This window comes from Triplophysa dalaica, chromosome 24 (assembly GCF_015846415.1).
Source record: "Triplophysa dalaica isolate WHDGS20190420 chromosome 24, ASM1584641v1, whole genome shotgun sequence".
Taxonomy (NCBI): Eukaryota; Metazoa; Chordata; class Actinopteri; order Cypriniformes; family Nemacheilidae; genus Triplophysa; species Triplophysa dalaica.
The window spans coordinates 13,539,395-13,564,045 of NC_079565.1; the positions used below are offsets into that span (position 1 = coordinate 13,539,395).

Below are 24,651 nucleotides of genomic sequence, written 5' to 3' on the forward strand. Positions count from 1 at the left end.
TATTAGTGGTGGGCCGTTAACGGCGTTAACATGCTGCGTTAACGTGACTCTTATCATCATCTCATGACCAGGGCTTCATTCACGCGATTTGCGTCGCAAGTAGGTCTATCGCGTCTTTGCATGTAAATCACTCACGCTTGACGCGCCATTCGATTTTGTTCTGAACACAACATAAGTTACTGTGAAATTGCCACTTTAAACGTGACGTGCTAACATGGATGCAGCTTGAAGCCGCCGGGTTGCTTCAGGGAAAATATATTTTTAAGAAGCTTCCCAATGGAAACATCGACAAGACTAAGGTTGTTTGCACCTTGTGCAATGGGGAATTGGTTTAAAAAAAAAAAACTTTCTCTCAACAGGTAGTGGTCTAGCTTTAGTTGAAACCAGTAAATTTGTATTGGCACCTAATGTATTATGGCTCCTGTATGACATATCGCTTGTTGCTCCCTCACTCTTTGTAAGTTGCTTTGGATAAAAGCATCTGCTAAATGACTAAATGTAAATGTACTGTAGGAGCTCTTCCAGTCTCAAGTACCACCTAAACGCAAAGCATCCCTTAGCTAATGCGGAAGTAAACACAAGTACATCTTATTGAACATAATTTATTTTCATCACCAATTATCATAGTAGAACAGCTTTCTCAAGCAGTTTGTGATGCATTTTGGAAAAAGAGATGAGCCCTGGTCTTATGCGCCACCTGGCTTGAGACACCCGTTCTCAAAGACTTACTTTTAGTCATTATTTGGGTAGCACACATATTCTGAATGCCTTCGGCAGAATTAAAATGAGCCATTTTAATCTAGATTAGTTCCAAAATTAATCTAGATTAAAAAAAAAAAATCTATGCCCACCACTAATATACAGTTGAAAGAAAAAGTATGTGAACCCTTTAGGCTTACTTGGATTTCTTCAACAATTGGTCATAAAATGTGTTCTGATCTTCATCTAAGTCACAACAATAGAGAAACACAATCTGTTTAAACTAATACCGCACAAACATTATACGTTTTCATGTTTTTATTGAACACAACATGTAAAGATTCATAGTGCAGGGTGGAAAAAGTATGTGAACCTTTGGGTTTAATAACTGGTTGACCCTCCTTTGGCAGCAATAACCTCAACCAAACGTTTCCTATAGTTGCAGATCAGACCTGCACAACGGTCAGGAAAAATTTTGGACCATTCCTCTTTGCAAAAGTGTTTCAGTTCAGCAATATTCTTGGGATGTCTGGTGTGAATGGCTCTCTTGAGGTCATGCCACAGCATCTCAATCGGGTTGAGGTCAGGACTCCACTCCAGAAGGAGTATTTTCTTCTGTTGAAGCCATTCTGTTGTTGATTTACTTCTATGCTTTGGGTCGTTGTCCTGTTGCATCGTCCATCCTCTGTTAAGCTTCAGTTGGCGGACAGATGGTCTTAAGTTTTCCTGCAAAATGTCTTGATAAACTTTGGAATTCATTTTTCCATCGATGACAGTAATCCGTCCAGGCCCTGAGGCAGCAAAGCAGCCCCAAACCATGATGCCCCCTCCACCATATTTTACAGTTGGGATGAGGTTTTGATGTTGGTGTGCTGTGCGTTTTGTTCTCCACACATAGCGTTGTGTGTTCTTTCCAAACAACTCAATTTTGGTTTCATCTGTTCACAGAATGTTTTGCCAGTAGTGCTGTGGAACATCCAGGTGGTCTTTTGCAAACTTCAAACGTGCTGCAATGTTTTTTTTGGACAGCAGTGGCTTCCTCCGTGGTGTCCTCCCATGAAGTCCATTCTTGTTTAATGTTTTCCTTATTGTAGATTTGTCACCAAAATGTTAGCATGTGCCAGAGATTTCTGTAAGTGTTTAGCTGACACTCTAGGATTCTTCTTCACCTCATTGAGCATTCTGCGCTGTGCTCTTGCAGTCGTCTTGCAGTCGACCACGCCTAGGGAGTGTAGCAACAGTGCTGAACTTTCTCCATTTGTAGACAATCTGTCTTACCGTGGACACATGGACATCAAGGCTTTTAGATATACTTTTGTAGCCCTTTCCAGCTTTATGTAAGTCAACAATTCTTGATCGTAGGTCTTCTGAGAGCTCTTTTGTGCGAGGCATGGTTCACATCAGACAACGCTTCTTCAGAACAGCAAACTCAAAACTGGTGTGTGTGTTTTTTATTGGACAGGCCAGCTTTAATCAACACATCCAATCTCATCACGTTGATTGGACCCCAGGTTGGCTGACTCCTGGCTCCAATTAGCTCTTGGAGAAGTCATTAGCCTAGGGTTTCACATACTTTTTCCACCCTGCACTATGAATGTTTACATGTTGTGTTCAATAAAAACGTATAATGTTTGTGCGGTATTAGTTTAAGCAGACTGTGTTTCTCTATTGTTGTGACTTAGATGAAGATCAGAACACATTTTATGACCAATTTATGAAGAAATCCAAGTAAGCCCAAAGCGTTCACATACTTTTTCTTTCAACTGTATATATATTTGTATATAATAAACTTTCCTGCCTGCTGTTCTTCCCGCTCATCTTTGTATCTGCCTTGGTTGACAAAGTATTAACATGCTTTTTGGAGCTTCTACTGAGTCCCATATAAACCAATACAAAGACATGATTTTGTAATAAAAAATGTTTGTGTTCAGCCAAAGAAAGGTAGGCATACATATTGCATTGTAATAAAGGGCAAATCAATTATGGTACGATTTTCAATCTGGGCTGAATTATTCCTTTAAAAAACATATGATCGAAGGATGAAGGGTCCGTGCACAGAGGATGCATTAAAACAGCCAGATCAAGGACTAAGAAATAGAGTTAAATGCAAAGGTTGTGGGAATAAAGAGGTAAAACTAGTCACCTCGAGAGCTAATCTCGGGAACGCAGAGTTGCTGACCTGTAGCATTAATGCATTAAGTCTCACCTGTAGTTGTGCATACTGACAATTCCCCATAAGGCATTCAGGAAACAAGAAGCTGGGATTACTCGGCCAGCTAATAAAATGATGCAAGGCAAATAAACATGTAGTAAACGTAACTAAAATGAAGAACTAATGGAAAAAGTGTATTTCACATGAAAAGGATACAGAAACTGGCAGAGCATTGTGAGAACGCTTGAGATCATCTGTGGCCAGTGCAATACGCTCTCATTGGCCATCATATCCTGATGAGAGAAGATCTGAGACACGATCACTTTACGTGCCACATTCTGGTAGAACAACTCCAGCACAGTCTGGGGACTCAACACTTATGGACAACAAAGAGAGCAGTCAATAATATCATCACCTCATATAAAGCAGAAATCTGTGATGTTACATTCACTTCACCTGATCTGTTGGTTGCAGGTGCTGTAGAGTCTGAAAGCTCCAGAACAGACAGATGCTGCAAATCTGTGTTTCTAAAAAGTGACCAAAACAAAATGCATCAAATCTGTCAATAACAGGAAATATGTGACAAGAATCCTATTATGGAGGAAAGGGTTTATTAGTTAACTGTCTTGAAGAGAATTATCAAGTAACTAGATGTAGATGATGGATATTTTCAGTGAAGTAAAACTGTTCAATTCTGCTAGAAGAGCCCCAGTCAGACCAAAGGCATTTCATATTTTTTCTGTGTTAATTGAAGTTTTTATTCAACACTAGAGTGACAAGCAACAGCACATTCTGACAATAATCATTGTTTGGTTTGTGGAATAACATAATGGGTACAGCCGTCATAAAGAGGGAAGATAGTGGTTAGTGGCATTGTGTAGCTTTTGTGCCATTAATGCCCCCATGCAATCAAAATTCAAGTTATTTTTCTTTTAGTAAGAACATATTGGCCTTAAGTATATCTATAAACTGCAAGGATCTAAAACACTGACAACATTTTGACAAAATCTTTTGAGAAGAAAATAAAACGTATCCAACCTATTTAGAGTTTACACAGAATGTTGTATCAAACATGGAAAATTATTATAACCTTAATTTATAAGAAGCACTTGCACTTCATAATAAATCTGAAATCTATTAAACATACTTTTTTATAAAACTGTTGCTATAACAAGCTGTCATGTTTGGCTTTACCATGCTGTGCCTCAAATGAAACCCTTTTGGTAATTTTAAAAAGGGGATGAGTTATTTGAAAATGTCAACACATAAAATGGCACAAAGTCCTGCCTTGCCCTGAATAAAATTAGTTCGTTGATTTGGGTTGTTCACTTGCTTAAGTAATTTTCATAATGTTTTCTAACCGGTCCAGTTTACAGTCAAGATTAAAATTTTAAATTCAAGTTCAATTCAGTCAGAAGTGATAAGTATCTGTGAGCCATTAAAGGGGTGGTAACATCAGGGATCAAATTTATATTTTTCTCTTGACACATAAGAGGTATTGGTATCATACATATATAACATCCAAGCAAGTTTCATATCTTATAAAGCCCTTCTCATCAAAAACGAACAAATTTATTTTATCATTCTCCGGAAAAACCCAAATGAGAAATGACTGCAAAAGGGATGTCACCAAGGAGATTAATTTTTTATGACCTGCCTACGCAAGATAACAACACTTACTACTTTGACATCATTGAATCGATGGCTACGCCCACTGGCATTCAGTCTGAGATGTGAGTGGATCTGAAGCAGGGTTAGTTTACATCAGAGATGTGCACTACGACTTATTCGACAGTTGTTTAATTGAAAGTTTTGTAACCATCTGGTTGACCAGTATTAAACTAAGAAAGGCCCAAAAGTCTGTGCAAAAACTTAGTGTATATATAATATAATTCAAAGACCGAATGTATTAATAAAGGAGTCGAATCCTGTACTTAATGTCACTAAAAACCTTTGTTGTACTATGATCATTTAAAATGTTTGCATTTGCTGATACGTCAACCCTGCAGCTGAAGTATTGAATACTCGGGTTCAATATGAAGCCCATCATTGTACATTGTACATTGTACATTGTACAGTACATACCCATCTGTAAACTACTAACATAATACTGTTTTTTCCTGCACTTATGTAACCGCTGTATATCCTGCAATTTCTGCTATTGCACTTCTGGTTAGACAAAACTACATTTCGTTGGGCTGTACTTGTACATGTATAATGATAATAAAGTTGAATATAATCTAATACATTTTCAAAAACCTTCTAAAATAAAACTGGAAGTGTGTCTCTTCCTGTCACTTGGAGGCTTCAGTGATCCTCAAAGGGGGCCGCGAGATGGCTTAAAATTACTATAACATTACTATTACTTAACATTACTATAATTCATTAACTTTGTTATTAATGTAATTAAAAACAACATGCTTATCCCCCAAAAAATATTTTCATTTTATCCTGGTAAAAACACTGCTGCGCATCCATAATGCGCATCTCTGATCTCTTCATCATTACTCACCACAACTGTGGCAAACAAAATGGACAAATTCAATATAAGATCAAGTTTAAATGTTCTCCTGAAAACAGTGTTTTTGGAAAGTTATGGCGAATTGTATGAAAATTATACACCATTTACACAATTTTAAGGTAAGTGATACTTTTTCATGTCAATCATGAAATTTCATGTCTATTCCATGTATTCCCTGGAATGTAAATAAGTAGGTGTGGTTAACTCAGTACTTTGCAAAGCGGACGTAAGGATGAAAAAAAAAAACGTGAATTAATACACCCACGACAAATTCTTTCAATCTGTAGTTTCGTGATACACTCCAGTTAGGCGCTTTCTATGAAGGTAAATCAGTAGCAAAACTTGAGAGCATGTAGATTTCAATTTGTGAACTTGTAATGTAAGTATTTGTATCTATACACTTAAATGTACACTCACAGCCCCAATGTGAAGACTTGTAAAATAAAAACCTGAAGTTGACTGTTGAGATTAGCACTCATGAACAAATCTCACAAATTTGTAAGGGGAATATTCAATTCAATTCAAGTTTATTTATATAGCGCTTTTCACAATGTGTATTGTTTCAAAGCAGCTTTACAGGGGCAAACAAGAAAAACAGAAAAGTTAAAACACAGCACAGTGCATGGTATTTATACAACGAGTAAGATCATTCTAATAAATAATATCTAATTTCTAATTAAATAAATAAATGAATGAATGCAGTCTGAATATGAATGAATATGAAGTTAAAGAAAAAGTCATAAATGTGTAAAATGGCAATTACAAAATACATTGGAAGATACAAATGTATTAGAAATATTTACACGTTTCCTAGATTCAGATTTAATTGCAACCACAAATAGGAATCTACAACCTGTAAATGCAGTTTCAAATCTTCTCGCCGTGACTTTTGCTACTACTATCGGGATAAACCCGCTGCAAAACTAACTTGTGCACTTGAAAGCTCAGAGGCGAGAGAAGGAGCGCCATTTGATGATGTCATACGGCTGAGCCACACTGCCCCCTAACGGCAGGAAAATCACAATGAAAGGATCTAGCAAATAATCGTTTAAAAATGCTTAAACAGCACTGTTTTCCACTAAAGTGAAACCATCACACAAATGTATACTACCATGTATACCTATAACATGAATTATACTATCTTGTATAGATAACATTCCTTAATGGATTTTAACGATATCACCCCGTATAGGCCTACTATCAATATTCCATTGAGTAATATGGATAGTTTTAAAATATAATGCCAGGCTGACTACAATGTCACCATAAACAGTATTGTGGATGTGGGTTTAACAGGAAGTTTTTTTTCTTGGAATGTTTGAATTTTTTACAAATAAGTTAAAAAATATTTAATCAATATTTAGTGTACAATTATTTACTTGTGTGGTAATGACTAGCCGCAGGATAATGTATCCAGTCGTTTGTTATCGCAGAATAAACCCGTTCAGTGTGATACAAGAAATGATTCTAATCAGGCAGATATAGGAGCCTTACACAATGACAGGCTGACTGTACGTTTTCTGTCATTTAATATTGATTATTATCATCAGCAAACTTGCTTCAGTTAAATTAGATTGTTAATTAGGTTGCTAATTTATACATCAAACTTATCGGATTCAAGGTCATTATAGTCATGAAAGCGAATCGAAAAATGGAGCGCAACTTTGAGAAAACTAAATTAGAGGTATTTCGTAAAGCATGGAAGGATAGTAATCCAAAATACAGGAGAGCCATAAAAACGTCTAGATCCGCATACTTTTCATCACTAATAGAAGAAAACCAGCACAACCCTAGGGGTTTATTTAACACAGTGGCTAAATTAACAAAAAATAAGTCCTCAGCGACTTCGGATTCTGGATATCAGCATAACAGTGATGAATTTATGAAATACTTCACAAGTAAATCCAAGATATTAGAGAAAAAATTTAAAAAATGCAACCAGAAGTGAAACCTGCTGAACAAACTAACTACATCGCCCCTAAGGAGAAATTGCAATTATTTTCTACCGTAGATCACGATGAACTGTTTAAAATCATTCGATCATCTAAATCAACAACATGCATGCTAGACCCTATACCAACAAAACTACTGAAAGAGATGCTCCCAGAAATTATAGATCCTCTTCTTAGTATTATTAACTCATCTCTGACATTAGGACATGTGCCAAAAGCATATAAGGTGGCTGTTATAAGGCCCATTTTCGAAAAACAACAGCTCGACCATAGAGAACTATGGAATTACAGGCCTATATCGAATCTACCTTTCATATCTAAAGTTCTGGCAAAAGTAGTTTCAACTCAATTATGCTCCTTCCTCCAAATGAATGACATTAATGAAGAATTCCAGTCTGGATTTCGAGCATGTCACAGTACAGAGACTGCTTTGATCAGAGTAACAAATGATCTGCTTTTTGCGTCTGACAGAGGTTGTATTTCGTTATTGGTCCTGCTAGACCTTAGTGCTGCATTTGAAACCATTGACAACTGCACACTCCGACATAGACTCGAAAATTACGCCACCATTAGCAGAATAGGATTGAAATGGTTTAAGTCTTATTTATCCGACCGTTTTTTAAAATGGAGCAATAAACAATGTGGTGTTTTGCAAGTCCAGTACGGTGTACCACAGGGCTTAGTCTTGGGGCCTCTGCTCTTCGCATTATACATGCTACCTCTAGAAGATATAATAAAGCGACACGGAATTAGCTTTCACTGTTATGCTGATGATACTCAACTTTATATTTCCTCGAAGCCTCATGAAACATAGCAGTTCCGTCGAATAATAGAATGCATACTACTTACAGTTGAGTTCAAAATTATTCAACCCCCACTGAAATTGATTGTTTTGGTCGGTTTGACATTGATTATGATCATTCAGTCATCCTGCTTACAATTAAATCAAAGAGGCACGTGTAGGTCAGACAAATATAACATAACATTTATAATGAAATAACCACAAATGTCTTTTCTGAGCTCACATCATTATCAGTTTTATTCAACCCCCAAGTGACATTCAATCTTAGTACTTAGTACAACATCCTTTTACAGTTATAACAGCTTCTAAACGTGAAGCATAGCGTGACACAAGTGTCTTGCAGCGATCTACGGGTATCTTCGCCCATTCATCATGGGCAAAAGCCTCCAGTTCAGTCACATTCTTAGGCTTGCGCACTGCAACTGCTTTCTTTAAGTCCCACCAGAGGTTCTCGATCGGATTTAAGTCTGGTGACTGCGATGGCCACTTCAAAATGTTCCAGGCTTTAATCTGCAACCATGCTCTAGTGGACTTGGAGGTATGCTTGGGATCATTGTCCTGTTGAAATGTCCAACGTCTTCCAAGCCTCAGGTTTGTGACGGACTGCAACATTGTCATCCAATATCTCCTGGTACTGAAGAGAATTCATGGTACCTTGCACACGCTGAAGCTTCCCAGTACCTGCAGAAGCAAAACAGCCCCAAAGCCTGATTGACCCCCCGCCATGCTTCACAGTAGGCAAGGTGTTCTTTTCTTCATAGGCCTTGTTCTTCCTCCTCCAAACATAGCGTTGATTCATGGGCCCAAACAGTTTCATCAGTCCACAGAACACTATCCCAAAACTTCTGTAGTTTGTCCACATGACATTTGGCATACTGCAGTCGACTCTTCTTATTCTTTGGGGACAGCAAGGGGGTGCGCCTGGGAGTTCTAGCATGGAGGCCTTTATTACGCAGGGTGCGCCGTATTGTCTGAGCTGAAACTTCAGTACCCACATCTGACAAATCTTTTCTCAGTTCCTCAGCAGTCACACGGGGACTTTTCTCCACTCTACGCTTCAGGTAGCGCACAGCAGTTGGAGTCAGCATCTTCTTTCTGCCACGACCAGGTAGCGATTCAACAGTGCCCTTTGCCTTGAATTTGCGTATGATGCTTCCTATGGTGTCTCTTGGTATGTTTAACATCTTTGCAATCTTCTTATAGCCATTGCCCTTCCTGTGAAGAGTAATCACCTGTTCTCTTGTCTTCCTGGACCATTCTCTTGACCTCACCATGTTTGTAACCACACCAGTAAATGTCTAGAAGGAGCTGAGTATCACAGTCATTTTAAAGCTGCCTAATTGGTGCTTATTAGGCTTTATTGCTGCTCCCTGATATCCACAGGTGTTTTCAATACCTGATTGAAAACACTTCATTGAACCTCTATTCTTCAGAGTGGTGTCTTTAAGGGGTTGAATAATGTCAATGAAGAATTCACAAAATAAACATTTACTACTGTATTACAAAGCTAATTGATGTCATTTTAGTTGCATATAGTTCTTTAAGAAGTCCTTGTAGGATTTCATTCTGAATACAATTTCAAATGTACACTAAATTCCCTAAAACCATTTACAGCATTGGGGGTTGAATAATTTTGAACACAACTGTATTAGACAGAAAACTTCAGTACATAACGACCAAGAATACTGCTTAACTTTTGCCGGATGCTTCACTGTCAGATGCAGAGAAATAAATGCATGCATGCATTCATGACATCAAGACTAGATTACTGTGATGCACAGTTAGGTGGTTGCCCTGCAGGCTTATTACAAAAACCCTAACTGATCCAAAATGAGGCAGCTCAAGTCCTTACACATACAAACAAGTATGAGCATATTAGCCCGGTTCTGTCAACCTTGCATTGGTTAACTATAAAGCATCGCATTAACTTTAAGATCTTTTTAATTACCTATAAAGCCATACATGGCTTTATAGCCTGCAGGAGACTGCATTCATTCATTTATTTATTTAGAAATTAGATGTTATTTATTAGAATGAACTTACTCGTTGTATAAATACCATGCACTGTGCTGTGTTTTAACTTTTCTGTTTTTCCTGTTTGCCCCTGTAAAGCTGCTTTGAAACAATACACATTGTGAAAAGCGCTATATAAATAAACTTGAATTGAATTGAACATGGTTTAACTCCGCAGTTTTTGAGCGAACTTCTATTGTATTACAGTCCTTCACGTGCATTTTGCTATCAGGCATCCTGTCAGTTGCTAATACCTAGAATTTAAAAATCAAGTGCAGGTGTTAGATCCTTTTCCTATCTAGCGCCTTAACTTTGGACAGTCTTCCCTGCACTGTCCGGTAGGCAGACACACTCTGTCAGTGTAAATCTAGACTAAAGACGCATCTTTTTAATCTTGCATAGACAACACTTCCATAATATAAATTCTTTACTTAGTTTAGGTTTAGGCTGCATTAGTTGGATCAACCGGAACGAGGAAGACTTCCACCAACAACTGATGTACTTGTTGCATCAAAGAGTGCAGAACAGTACTCTACTATCAGCTAGTCTTGTCTCATTGTTCCATGGTTAAAGCAGGATAAAGTTCATGACCAGACCTGATGGCAGAGCGCAGAATGGGAAGCAGTGACCTGACAAGAGCTGAGACGATAGAGCTGGATAAAGGATGCGGCGACTTGACTCGACTTCACTACAAAATTTCAAATGCCATTAGATTCTATTAATAATCTTAAATCTATAATTTACCTTATTAGTAAATTTATTCATTTTTAATTTAGCCTTGTTGTGCAAACACTGTCGAGTCTATGCAGAGGCAGCAGCTTTTGCCAGAGGGGAACTGGAATCCCCTGGTTGGGCCTGGGTTCTCTTGAGTTTTTTTTTTCTCGATTGGAGTTTTGGTTTCCTTGCCACTGTTTGCATACTGAGCACTATTTGCCTGGCCAGGGGCTGCTTTAGAATTCAGAAGTTCTACATAATTAATATTGCATATAGGAATTTATAGTCCATTTAATATTTGACCTGTGTTGTTAATCCGTAAAGTTAAATCCAATGACCAGGCAAAAATGTTATGTTATGTTTTTTTTATTTTTCGCAGATCAAACCTACAACCCTGCTGCAACCAACACAAAACAACTAAACCTTTTTCTCCTTCCAGTCCTGTATCACGTTAACTTGCCACTACAGCGCCCCCTTGAGGAGAGAAGCAAACACTGAAATTAACAATCCCCCTTTTTAATTATTTATTTATTTAATTACAACAAAAGGCAAACATTTTAATAAAGAGGGAGAACAATAACACATTTTGCATTTGGAACTTTTAGGCCTAAAAAAACTAATCCCTTTTATTACTTATTTGTGTTCCCATACTCCTTTACTGGGAACTTACAAAAAAGGGGGCATCTTCATTTCATCAATGCTTTTGAAAGACATTCTGCAAGTTGATCTTTTGTAGCAGACCAAAGAATCAGGTGACTACCTTGAGTATCGCCATCTGGAAGATTTCCCAATGAAGCGTCAGTAAACACAACCAGTTTCATTGAGCTAGCTTTTCGTAGGTTCTGAAACTTTAGAGTCACATCTTCTGACTTAAGTTTTCTGACAAGCTTGTTAGCATCATGCAAAGTCTGACAGTAGCATTTTTTGTAGAAGCAGCAAGGATAGATGTGTCACATATAACATCTGGTCTGCTTTGTCTTGCATCCCACAAAATTTGACCAATCTTGGATCTCAAGATGTCGGTTTCGTGTTCTGTTAGTGGAGCTTCACGTTGCACAGCTCTGATCTCAGATGTGATCTCCATTCCGACATAACTGAAACTGTGGTGCTCTTCTCGCCCAACCTGGAAAGCAGTTTTTAAGTGTGGGATAACCGAAGAGGAAAATGCTTCAGAACCGCCCCATAAAAAATCATCAACATGAGAAGCAAGAATTCCAATGAACTCTCCGGAGACACTCAGCCAGTAGAACACTACAGGGTCAACTTGAGACACATGACCTCCCAAACGCTGCATAGTGTCTTTGACTTTGTTGTACCAGTAGAGAGAGGCATCTGCCAAACCATACACACATTTGTTTAACTTCCAAAGGGATACTTTGCACTGTGCTTCTGAAGGAGGGCGAATGTGGACATTTCTAGTCAACTCTCTTCCCTGCAGAAAAGCAGCTTTGATATCTATGGAATTTAACTGCCATTTCTTCTGACAAATGACTGCCATAACCATTCTCAGACAATCTGAAGCACAAGTAGGAGAGTCTTTAGGGAGGTCACTGACATTCATCTCTTCAAAACCTCTTGCAATTAGCCTAGCCTTAGGTGTTACACCATCAGGTGTTTCTTTGACTGAGCACATCCATCTCGTGCTGATACATTTTTGACCGTTGTCCTTAACTTCCTCGTACACGCAGTTTCTTTTCCAGTTACCCAGCTTTGTTTTTTTGCCGAATCCAAAATGTCATCTTCAGTAATAAAAACATCATTCTCATTTTGATCACAATGTGTTACTGTGGTGTCTGGAGAAACAATCTGTAGGTCATCTACCTGGTTTAAATTAGCAGATCCAGTAACACCAGCAACAGTCCTGGGGTGTGTGTACATTAGATTATACCAGTGTCTGTGTTTGCCTGTAACTTTTCCAGCTCTGCCAAGAATTTTTGCTGTACGAGCCTCACCATTTTCTCTATCTGTATAGGTTATTGTTTGTCCAACTTTAAGCTTGTGCTTATGACTTCTCACATCTTCCTCTGGCTGGGTAGATATATCATTACATTCCTCATCCTACTATGATGTATCATCACATTCCTCATCCTGTTATGCTATCAATATCCACTTCAACAATTTCTGTGAGCTGCAAACCTGTATCTCTCCCAAGATTTTGTTGTTTTTGTACTTCCACCTGGACTGTGTGATTGTCATTTGTCTTCAGAGTATTGAATGGTGCACAAGAACATAAGTTCCTCCGTGCCTCACAAAAATTACTGCCCCATCTTGGCCAATGACGACACCTGGACCTTTTCACTGTGTACTGCCTGCATGTTTGTAGTACACTTGGTCACCCGACTTTCGTCTCTGGGTCTTAATTGTTGTCGTAGGGCTCTTTGAATTCTTTCAGAACACTCCGCTTCTGTAAACGCTCTTCTTGCAGCATGCAAGGAAGAAATATCCTGCCCTGCCCATGTGCTCACGCTGGAACATTCCAAAGCTGGTTGTTTGTCAGTGAAAACTGATGGTAGGTTTGGATTTTGTCCAAAAACAGGCTGGTATGGACTGAACCTGTGTACGTTGTGCATTGCATTTTTTGCCATCAGGGCCCAGTGTAGAGCAGTTCTCCAATCACATCTGTTGTCATGCTTCACTTTCAACAGTATTTCAGTCAGAGTCTGATTGTGTCCCTCTAAAAGACCATTGCTCCATGGACTATAAGCTGCTGTGGTCTTTACCTCAATGTAGAACTTTTCAACCATGTCTCTCATTTCTTCATTGTTAAACTCTCCTCCGTTGTCACTGAACAGTCTCCTTGGTGGGCCATGAACACAGATCCAGCAATGTATGAAGCTTTTCACAATTTCACTTGCTTTTTGATGGCAGAACTGAATCGTGTGAACTGGTCGAGATATATGGAGATACCACACTCCTGTATCTAATTCATGTAGATTCACAACCACCGTATCTTTGTAGCTTGAGGCCATGGGTAGTCCTACAGCAGGTTTGAGTTTGGGTCTGCTGTGCTTTACACATGTTTCACATTTGTCTACTGTGTCTTCAAGGATCACAATTTATTCTTCATCCTGATTGCCTGAACTGGCTAGTAGCTTTTTAAGTCTGTCCACAGAGGCATGTCCAAACTGTTTATGTAATTTTAAGAGTACTCTCTTTTTCTCTTTTGTAGTCGTGTTCTCTGTTACAGTTAGAACTTCATCTTCACACTTTTCAGTATCACATGAGAGATCTTTAGACATTAGATTCACACAGTAATGTCCAGATGATGTGAGTTCAACGGTTACAGGGTGGTGAAACATGATGGCTTTGTCATTCTTAAGATCAAAGACTGCACCTGCCCTTTTTAGTGAAGTTTTGCTCAGAAGTAATGGGATATCTGCTGGAACTACTTCAGCTTCTATGTGGCATTTTGTCTGTCCAATTATGGCTGGAATCTTGACTTTCTTTGTAGAAAGAACAACTTTTCCATCGCCAAATCTGAAAGCCCTTGCACTGTCTATGTACTCCAGTTTTTGTAACTCGGCTGATTTTAGTCCATTGGCATAATGATCAAACCATCTCTGTCCGCAAACCGTTTTGGTACAGGCTGTATCGATTATTGCTGACCCAACGGATTCCACCATAAAGATTTCTGTGTCAGATAAAGTTTCTTTAGAAAACAGTATGATGTTCCACTGCTCTGAGTCCTCTGCTATCTTAGCATGTTCACCTCTGTGAGGACTATCCTTTACCCAATGATATGTACTTTGACAGATGGCACATTTTGATCGCTTACCATATTTACCCAGTGGGTTTGTTCCTGGGTGTGCCATTAATTGTTTTTGCCAATGTGACTTGTTCTCTTTCCTGTTAGCCTCTGTAAAATATGCGGAGCCATCATTAATGTGACCTTCATGCATATGGTTATCGCCAAAAATTTGTTTCAGTGCCGACTTCATGTCAGGGAACGTAGGAGCAGGACAAGCAGTGAACGCTAATTGTTTGTCTTTAACATCGAGTCCTGCGGTGTCAATGAGCTTGAATTCTAATACAGCATCAGGCAGTGTAATACCGAACTGAAGTAGCTTGTTATATTTGCGTTCAAATTCAATGATGTAATCGATCATAGAAATGCCGTGCTCTCTTGTAATCCGATCAAACTCTGTGTATGCCTCGTATTGGTGATCATTCTCCTCTTTTAAAAACACAGTGTCAAGTCTTTCTAGAATTGTTGTCATACCATTATCCTTGTTCAAATCTTCCGCTGATATTTCCAGGGCGGCATCCTTTGCTATCCCTGTGAGCAATAAAGCAACAGCCAAGGCTTTTTTCTTTTTTTCCAGCTTCGTAACACACATCCACATGCACTTAATTTTTCCAACTTTCATACGACTTCTTTTCATCAAACTGTGGGGGAACTTTGCAGCTTCCAGCAGCCATCCCCTGCTACCAATGTTAATCCGTAATCTTAAATCCAATGACCAGGCAAAAATGTTACGTTACGGTTTTATATTTTCGCAGATCAAACATACAGCTCTACTGCAACCAACACAAAACAACTAAACCTTTTCTCCTTCCAGTCCTGTATCACGTTAACTTGCCACTACAGCGCCCCCTTGAGGAGAGGAGCAAACACTGAAATTAACAGCTGTTTCTCTCTCTTTTATCTTAAATGTGTGCTTTCACTGTGAGTGCGTACGTGTCTGTGTGTGTGTGTGTGTGTGTGTGTGTGAGTGTTCACAAATTACTTATCAAATAAAGAATAGTCGACTGTAAGGGGAAAGCCCTAAGCTTAAAGGGCCGCAATCCCAGAAAGTGCACTTTTAAATGTTTATCTACCAAATATTAAGTCGCCAGGGTGTGTGCAGAAACACAGTACAAATCCATCTATTCTTCATTTTGTAATCTTTAAACCAAAACACTGACACAAAACAGGCTGTTGGCAATCCCCTAATAATCTGATGTCACATTGTTTACACCTGCCAATGACCGCTCACCGACTCCGCCTTATAAGCGCATAGGTCCACCTTCAGCCAGAGACACGGTAAAAGTGTCTTAGAAACAACAAATGTGTGCTGTTGTTGGATGTAAAATGGAACATAAAAGTAGGCTGGGAGGAGACCTTTCCTACGAGCCTGGGATAGTCCCGCTGCGACCTCATGGGCCGGAGTTATAACGATCGAAAGTCCCGTGCTGGATGATGATGACTTGGCGTTCGGGAAAAGTTAACTTTTTTCGGATCAACAAAGCATCCTTTACCGGTCCGTATCTCCGGTCCAGAAAGACTTACAGAAACGAGCCAGGACTCGTTGGAAAAATATTTCTGCCAGGGCATTCGAACAACGCTGAACGCGAGTCGATGCGACCCCTAGGTTAGGAGCTAGAACACCCAGTACCCGGAAAAGTTGAAAAATCTAAGCTCCGGGACCCGGTGGCCCGTCAGTATAGCATGGGTTTGGCAACAAAAAAAAGTGGATCAGTACCAGCTGTTCGCGATCAAGCTTCATCTCCGGAAGAAGTAAGTAATACACATTGTTTTTAAATCACCCTTGCTAAATAATGTGTTTAGCACGTTAGTGGCTATTGTTTACATGTTCACCTGAGACTTTACATTGGTCCAAAGACAGGTGTTATGTCATAATTTTAGTGGTAAAACGTATCGCGCCCATCAGTTCATCCAAAAAGCACATGTGTAAGCATTCTACACCATATTTTGCATACGGGGAGGGGCGCAGAAGCTCATTTGCATTTAAAGAGACACACACAAAAACGGTGCATTTCCATTGCACATGTTCAATATATTGTAATTAAAGATATGTGGTGTATTTTGAGCTGAAACTTTTCAGAAACATTCTGGGGATACCACTGACCATTTTTACATTGCAGAAAACACCTTGATTTGCAGCCCTTTAATTGCGTATGTTTTTGTAGCAAAAAAATATTACAATATTACCTCAAACTACAAAACAAAATAAACAATAACTGCATGATCCCTTTAAAAATACTATAAATGTTTACTTTTACATGCACAAACATCAGCATAGGCAACATAAGGTGAAGATTCATACTTTCAAATAAACACTGAAAACAGTCTAATGTCTGTGTCTGACTTTTTCTGGAATAAAATGATACTGATTACATATAAATAAAGTGATAAATATTGAGATGAAATGTGTTCTGGACTGTACTTACAGTATGTCCAGAGGGACGGACGAGGACAGCGTCAGGCTCATCTGTTTGAGAAGGTGATAAGTGCAGAGCAAATGAGAGCATCGAGGAATCAAGTCCTGCTGCAGCTGCAACAACTGAGAACCACCTGCAGGAAATATCTGAAAATACACCACCAATCAATTTAAAGCCTTTCATAAGACCCCTCCCATATGCACACCAGCCCAACCAATCAGCAAACAGACTCTACTGACACCATTTCCTGACACGCGATGAAAGTTATATTTTCCATGTTAATCAGGGTTTTTGTCCTGACCAGACGCAAAAACGAGATATGCAACGGGAAACGTTTATTTTTTCAACTACATCACAACTTAAAGGTCCACTCCCACAGCGATCTCATTCGATAGAAGTTCTGCAATTCATGAATAATAATCATCAAAATTGGATGAGAAATCTGATTATCCATACCTGTCACACACCGCGGAAGGGAAAAAGAACGCTATCTGCCGTTGTCTGCCATGTTAAAAGTGAGGGATATCCTGCGTTTAGCCTAAATACCTAATTGTTGTTGTGCAAAGAAATGCGAGGAGACTAGCCTGAGTTTGTTAATTGTATGCCTTAAACGTGACTCTGTCCCCAGGGAGGGCATTCAGTACTATTTTTTCCTTCAGTGCGATATATGAATGACATCAAAATTATGGAAAAGGCTTGGAATATCCCGTCATATCAGCAGGCAACATCTTCAGTAAAGTAGCGTTCAGGCAGTACAATTCCATTTCCATGCATGGCTTCCTAAGGCACTGGGTCACTGGTGTTTTTGGTAATGTAACATAAGAGAGATGCATCCAGATGAACACTTCACTTATCTTGATGTTGTGAAAGGGTTTTTCTATATCATGGAGAGGATTATACCATCATCCATCACTTTTATCTCGTATAGACGTACAGGACTTTTTTGATAATGAGCTCAAAAGGTGTGTAGGTTTTTTTCGCAGATTGAACCAAATTGATGATTAATTTTGATGGGTTGTAGCAAATGGTGTGAAATACACATCTCCGATCAGGTCTAGAGATTAAGTACTTGTGTTCATGTCATCACATATACCAGGGCTCAAGACTGCCACTTAATGTTATTTTTTGCACCCAGTTTTCGAGACAGCGCAAGCATTTTTTAAAAAGAACTCGTGCATGCGCGACCTGCAAATTTGTAGCTGATTGTTGTGCCACTTTTTTAGTTAGACACATTTATGCATTTGGCAGACGCTTTTATGCAAAGCAACTTACATTTCATTATCCTATACATTTTACATAGGTATGTGCAATCCCCTGGGATCAAACCAACACCCTTGCGTTGTTAACGCAATGTTCATACCACTGAGCTACAAGAAAGCTAACAGACCAACTTTTTATCACGTTTAGGACTTGGACGTTTAGGAAACTCACAGTGTCACCCAGTGTGAGACAGAAGTCGCATTCAAACAAACTCACTTTGTCACCCAGATGCAGGTAGAGTTGCTGGAGGATGAGCAGGTCTCTGCACAGCAGCATCCTGGTCATGCTGGTCTGACAGACGCCTTGACAGATGAGACTGGAGGCCACACTGCTGCCATACAGCTGAGACAAGCTGATCCGCACTCGTAGAGATTGACCTGCGACATTAGAGAAACTCTTGTCTCTCATCATATGCGATCATATGGTTTACAAAGGAAAATTCAAATCTACCAGTACCTGTAGTTGGTCTATTATCAGTCTCTGCGTCTGTCTCAAGGTCCAGCTCTCTGAGCAGCAGATTCATGGCACCAATAGGGTTACGGACATCTAGCAGTTTGTTTGCAATGTCCTGAATTCCTGTCGCACTGTGAAGAACATTTAATTTGAGTCATCAAATTGATCAACAGCTTGTGTGACTATTATATCAGTCATTGAGGTGATACCGACGTGTCACTGGCCAAGAGAGCCTCAAAGACTTTTTCAGATGTTTTCTCTGGAGACAGCAGGTGCTCAAGTGCTTTCTCCATCTCATAAGCCATGTCCTCTGTGAGATATTCATTCAACTGACGCAGACACTGAACGAGCAGCAGGATGTCTCGGCTCATATCAGAATCTGAGAAAAAAAAAAAATTAAAGGTTAGGTTTCAGGTTCAAGTTATAACTTAATGTGCAATTGAAGAAAAATTCTAAGAAATTAAGTGTCTTCTCAATTTTGTCTCCCAAAAACATGTGTAATTTCTTGACACATCTATGTATTTCCATCACGTGTATAGACTGATACTTTATTCAAAGGAAAATATAAACAGATGGTTCAATATAATGGCTGGAGAATCATTCTCTGAGACCTTATATTTCAAGGTTTTAACTGCAAATGTCACGTCCATAATGCTGAAATAGCTCTTATGCAATAACTTAATCCATACAAGGGCAAATCAGCCTCAGCTGCATCTTTTTTCTGTTTGTGGGAGGCCAGAATAACATGCTAAAAGGAAACACTAGTCTTACAGATTGCACACAGTACACTGTACAGACATCTGACTTCCAGAGACTGGCCTCTTACCCTCAGCAATGGGCGTCTCCTCTTCAGAAAAAAAGTATTCATCAGAGGATAGGTAAAGATGGTCGACAGCAAAACAGGGCAACAAGAAAGACACAAATGCCTGAAAGAGAGCAAAGTTTCCTTAACAACCCACATAAGACTTAATTACACTTAATGTATGAAGAAAAATAAACACATGAGTATTTAGGGCAAGACATGGGAATGGATCAGATCATGGAACAATGACGATTTAATAAAATAACACAAAGACCTAAACATGACTTTAAAGGTGTTAACAACAATAAAAATTGTACCTTGCTGATATTAAGATTTGCTGATTATGTGGTGTCTGCTCATATGTTGGGAAGGAGTGCTAGCTATCATGGCAGCTAGGGTGTGGGGTATTATGACATTAGAACATGAACAAAATTAAAATGTCACTACGATCCCCTTTACCAGAGAGTCTACATTTTATTTCTGTGCACTCAGCTGTTTCAACAATCAGCTTGGCACACCTTCACATCCCAAATTTAACATTATATAATGCAAATATATATTCATCACAGTCACTGCAAATAATTGTCTTCAAAAATGTTTATTGTTTACATGCATTTTAAAGCAATTTTGCACAAATACTGTTCCGTTATTTGAGTGTGACACTCTTAGTATGCACAAAGAAAGCCGGCTGTCATACAGCAGATCTTTAAGGACCCATTGGATGAAAGTCAAAACAAATCTGTGTTTAACTTTTTTACCGCCATTGACGGGTTATCTCGTCATTTAAAAAAAAAGCTTCCCCGCCAAATCAGTGTTTGTATGGCAATCAGTGTTTGTACTGTTGTACTGCAGGTGGTGCTATGACACACCACTGGGAAAGAGTACAGAATCCCAGAACGTATACATTTTAGCGGTTTTTAATGATTGTTTATCATTATTACTATTACTATTTATTATTGAGTGGAATCTGGGCAGAATCTTTGACAAAAACGTTAGTTATCTCAGCTGTTTAATCAAAATGATGCATTTTGAAAGAAACCTACCCACATCTACAGAGTGATAAAAACGAACAAATAAAGATAGAAGAATACGGTTTCTTTTGTTTAAAAGCTGAGGCTCCTTTCTTTCTTTGACATATTTTTGTCCATATATTCTTTACAGAAAATTTACTGTGAGCCATTAAAGTTGGGTGAAAATGTTAAAAAATGCTGGAGTAGGCTGGCAACTTTTTATTAAAGAGGCTGGCAGTGAATGAGTTAAGTGCTATAATCGGGTCTCTGGTTCATCTAGCAACCCAGAAAACGTGAAAAACAAGAAACCAGTAAGTTTGTTTTGGTAAGCCTTTCTCTGCAAGTGTGTGAAAAATCAAGCCGTTCAGATTTCTCTTCTGATGTGACGGCTCATTAAAATATAACCGCCCCTTAATCTACTCAATGCCACTCACGGCGCTGCCCCCATTCTTGTTTTCACAAGTGACAGCAGTGTACATGACGCCTTGACTAAAGTTCATCGACAACATGCAATGCTGCACAGAATCCTAACCTCGGAAGAGACAGAAATGGATTTATCTTATTTTTAGTGGAAATCATTCAGAAACCAGAAGTATAAACCTGTTGTTTGTGTGAATCACTTCAACTCGGAGTGCTTTATCAACCTTGGACAGATACTACCAGGATTAGCTTCAAAGTTGTTCCTCAAGAGGGATCGAGACCAACTGAACGAGTCAAAGCTGCCACTATAAGTAATATTTATTAACAGTCTGAATTGAGGTACATGTACCGTATATATAGGAGGATAGCGTAAGCATATGATAACGAAGGGAGCTAAGTCAGTCACGGGTCACTAAAGTGATCAGATAACCATGCTTTTGACAACCACAGAGTATGCCAAGAAACCGCAGCAACTGCAACTGCTCCTTATTTGGAGACGCGCAAAACTTCTGATGCTTTCTAGGTAATATGTTTGTAGAAAAATTAAGAAAACAGACAACGATATCTATAAAATATATTGCAATATTAATTTATTATGTATTTAACTGTTGTATAAAATCTACATGACATGTGCACTCGTAGATTTCTGGACAAAAATAGCAATGATATGATATTGCGCCTGTGTGTTTGCATACATTAACTAAATAAATATGAGACAAGCTCATTCAGTGTCATTTTTGCCAAGATATCTCTCATTTTAAAAGACAGTATTCTGTACGTCATATCATGCAGTAAGGTGTTGCCAAAATCATATTGTACACCAATCAACTGTATGAAATGTAAGATGACCTACTTATGTCTGGTGTCAGGCATGTGATCGGCCAAGGACAAAAAAAAGAGCACATGTTTTAAGCTTTATTATATTCAAGTGCAAAAATAGGTGGTAGAAAACTCAATTTGGTCCTCTGTCCTGAAAAATAATGCATTACATCTTTAAAGTGTAAAGTATTTTATCAACAATTAGCCCTCAAGATGATTGTATCAACGGGTACTCAAATTATTGTCGGTTCAGATTTTTCACGATGGAGACAGCTCCGGCAGGATCTGAAACATGGTTGCTCTCTTTCTTTTGGACATGTATGTACATGCTTCGAGAAGAATTTAATGGATTTAGTTTGCAATTCGCTACATGGATTTACAAAATACTAGTGGTGGGCATAGATTAATTTTTTTAATCTAGATTAATCTAGATTAATCTTGGAATTAATCTAGATTAATCTAGATTAAAATGGCTCATTTAAATTCTGCCGAAGGCATTCAGAATATGTGTGCTACCCAAATAATGACTAAAAGTAAGTCTTTGAGAACGGGTTTCTCAAGCCAGGTGGCGCATTAGACCAGGGGCTCATCTCCTGTTTCCAAAATGCATCTCAAACTGCTTGAGAAAGCTGTTCTACTATGATAATTGGTGATGAAAATAAGTTATGTTCAATAAGATGTACTCGTGTTTACTTCCGCATTAGCTAAGGGATGATTTGCATTTAGGTGGTACTTGAGACTGGAAGAGCTCCTACAGTACATTTACATTTAGTCATTTAGCAGACGCTTTTATCCAAAGCGACTTACAAAGAGTGAGGGAGCAACAAGCGACCTGTCATACAGGAGCCATAATACATTAGATCTCATTACAAAGTTACTGGTTTCAACTAAAGCTAGACCACTACCTGTTGAGAGAAAGTGTTTTTTTTAAACCAATTCCGCATTGCACAAGGTGCAAACAACCTTAGTCTTGTCGATGTTTCTATTGGGAAGCTTCTTAAAAATTAATATTCCCTGAAGCAAACCCGGCGGCTTCATAGCTGCATCCATGTTAGCACGTCACGTTTGATGCGGTAATTTCACAGTAACGTTATGTTGTGTTCAGACCAAACGCGAATGGCGTGTCAAGCGCGAGTGATTTATATGTTAATGCAAAGAGCCAATAGACCTACTTGCTGCGCGAATCGCTCGAATGAAGCCCTGGTTATGAGATGATGAGGCGGCTTCTGCTTCCGCGAATCACGCGAGTTGAAAAATCTCGTTCTCGCCCCGTACAGTGCAGTTAAGCTGGTATACATCCGCGCTAAAATATCAAGGTGAAAGTCATCATAGCTTGCGTAGTATAGACCCAGCTCCCAACCTAACTTTGAGAATAGATTAACGGCGACAATTTTTTTATCGCGCGATAAGAGTCTCACTGCGTTAACGGCGTTAACGCCGTTAACGGCCCACCACTACAAAATACATTCATGTGTTTAGAGGACGTGTTGCTTTGGACGGAGAATCGCATAGAGGGTGGGATTATAATATCAGTGGTAGCAGGCTAAAGTTAGCACCTTTCCAAATCAACCAACCTTTAAATAGCTCAATGGACTATTTTAGTCCCTGTATATAGATGATGTAATAATATTAAAGTATATCATATAGATGTCTCAACTTCCAGAGTCTGGACTTTCTGTATACATTACAAAACGTTGTTCAGTTCCCCTCTTAATGACACCACACGCATTTTTGAGAAGCAAAACCGCTGGGTTTGACTTATATTTTCACGGACTCTCTGGATACATAAAGATAACTTACAAATTGCTGTTCTGAAGGAAGCGGTCACTTTGCATTTATAATAACCGTGTGCATGACGTAGAGAGCGCAGAAAGGATCCTGTTGGGCGGCTGTTAAATAAAACTACACCCCCAATCCCTTCATGAAGAAAAATAGATCTAATTTATGCAATTTACACGGTGATCCAAGCGAGGTAAAAAAAATGGTGAAAAATGTAATCACTTGGGGTGTTCAATGCGTACAATTTTTAATCACGTTAAGTTCCCATAATTCTTTAATTATAACTTATGCGTTAAATACACAGCCCTAATAATAATAGTTTGCTTGTTCTGGATATAGCCTGATTATAAGATTGTTCTGAAATGGTTGCAAAATCTAAAAGATTTTAAAAAAAAACAGAGAGGAAACCCTAATGGATCCCTAATGCTTTTACATTTGCAACATAAAACCAGGAATTTAAACTTGTTGCAATTTTGACTTAAACAAGAAAAACTTGCTACCTTCTTGAGGATGCAGACCATGGCTGTGGTTGGGCTGACGTGTAGGGCGAGAGGGTTGGACAGAACCTCCTGATACTGCAGACAGCATGCGTAAAACTTGGACCAGAACTCTACCTGCAGCAGGCGGTAGTCCTCCTGAGAGAACTCGTACTCTGTCACACTGGCCTGAAGCTAGAGAAAATGTATGGAAAAATGTTAAGCAGAAACCGAGAGGAATCAACACAAGGGATGAACAGTCCCAGCTCACCTCATTCTCCAGTGTGACCACAACTTCTTTCTTTAGCTCCTCCCACGATAAGTCAAAATGTCCCTCAGTTCCCCTCTTGTAAATCTGGGGGAAAAAAACAATTACGCAGAAAATACTAAGAGGTCACCGAATAACTTTGGTTCCATTTGGACCGCAAACAAAAGGTTGCATTTACACATTTGGCAGACGTAGCATTAAATGCATTCAGGCTACAAACCCGTGAATGCATTTAGGCACCAAACACTTCAACTTTTTGTTGCCAAAGCAATACTTTATTAATAGAGCTACTGGAACATCATTTATTTATTTATACTCTGTAAAGCTGCTTTGCAACAAAAGGGACTGA

The 24,651-nt window shown here is 38.9% G+C and overlaps 1 protein-coding gene across 2 annotated transcripts in view; it reads right to left on the reverse strand.

Moving 5' to 3' along the window:
• nup160 (nucleoporin 160) overlaps positions 1 to 24,651 on the reverse strand; it is a 70,250-nt gene that overhangs the window by 30,283 nt on the left and 15,316 nt on the right. For both annotated transcript variants that reach the window (XM_056739877.1, XM_056739876.1), the window contains exons 11-20: positions 24,306 to 24,389; positions 24,059 to 24,229; positions 19,555 to 19,654; positions 18,942 to 19,107; positions 18,732 to 18,859; positions 18,492 to 18,652; positions 17,025 to 17,161; positions 3,308 to 3,378; positions 3,068 to 3,227; positions 2,906 to 2,975 (exon numbers count right to left, since the gene is read on the reverse strand). In XM_056739877.1, coding sequence (XP_056595855.1) covers positions 2,906 to 2,975; positions 3,068 to 3,227; positions 3,308 to 3,378; positions 17,025 to 17,161; positions 18,492 to 18,652; positions 18,732 to 18,859; positions 18,942 to 19,107; positions 19,555 to 19,654; positions 24,059 to 24,229; positions 24,306 to 24,389 — 1,248 coding nt within the window. The remainder of the gene's footprint in view (positions 1 to 2,905; positions 2,976 to 3,067; positions 3,228 to 3,307; positions 3,379 to 17,024; positions 17,162 to 18,491; positions 18,653 to 18,731; positions 18,860 to 18,941; positions 19,108 to 19,554; positions 19,655 to 24,058; positions 24,230 to 24,305; positions 24,390 to 24,651) is intronic.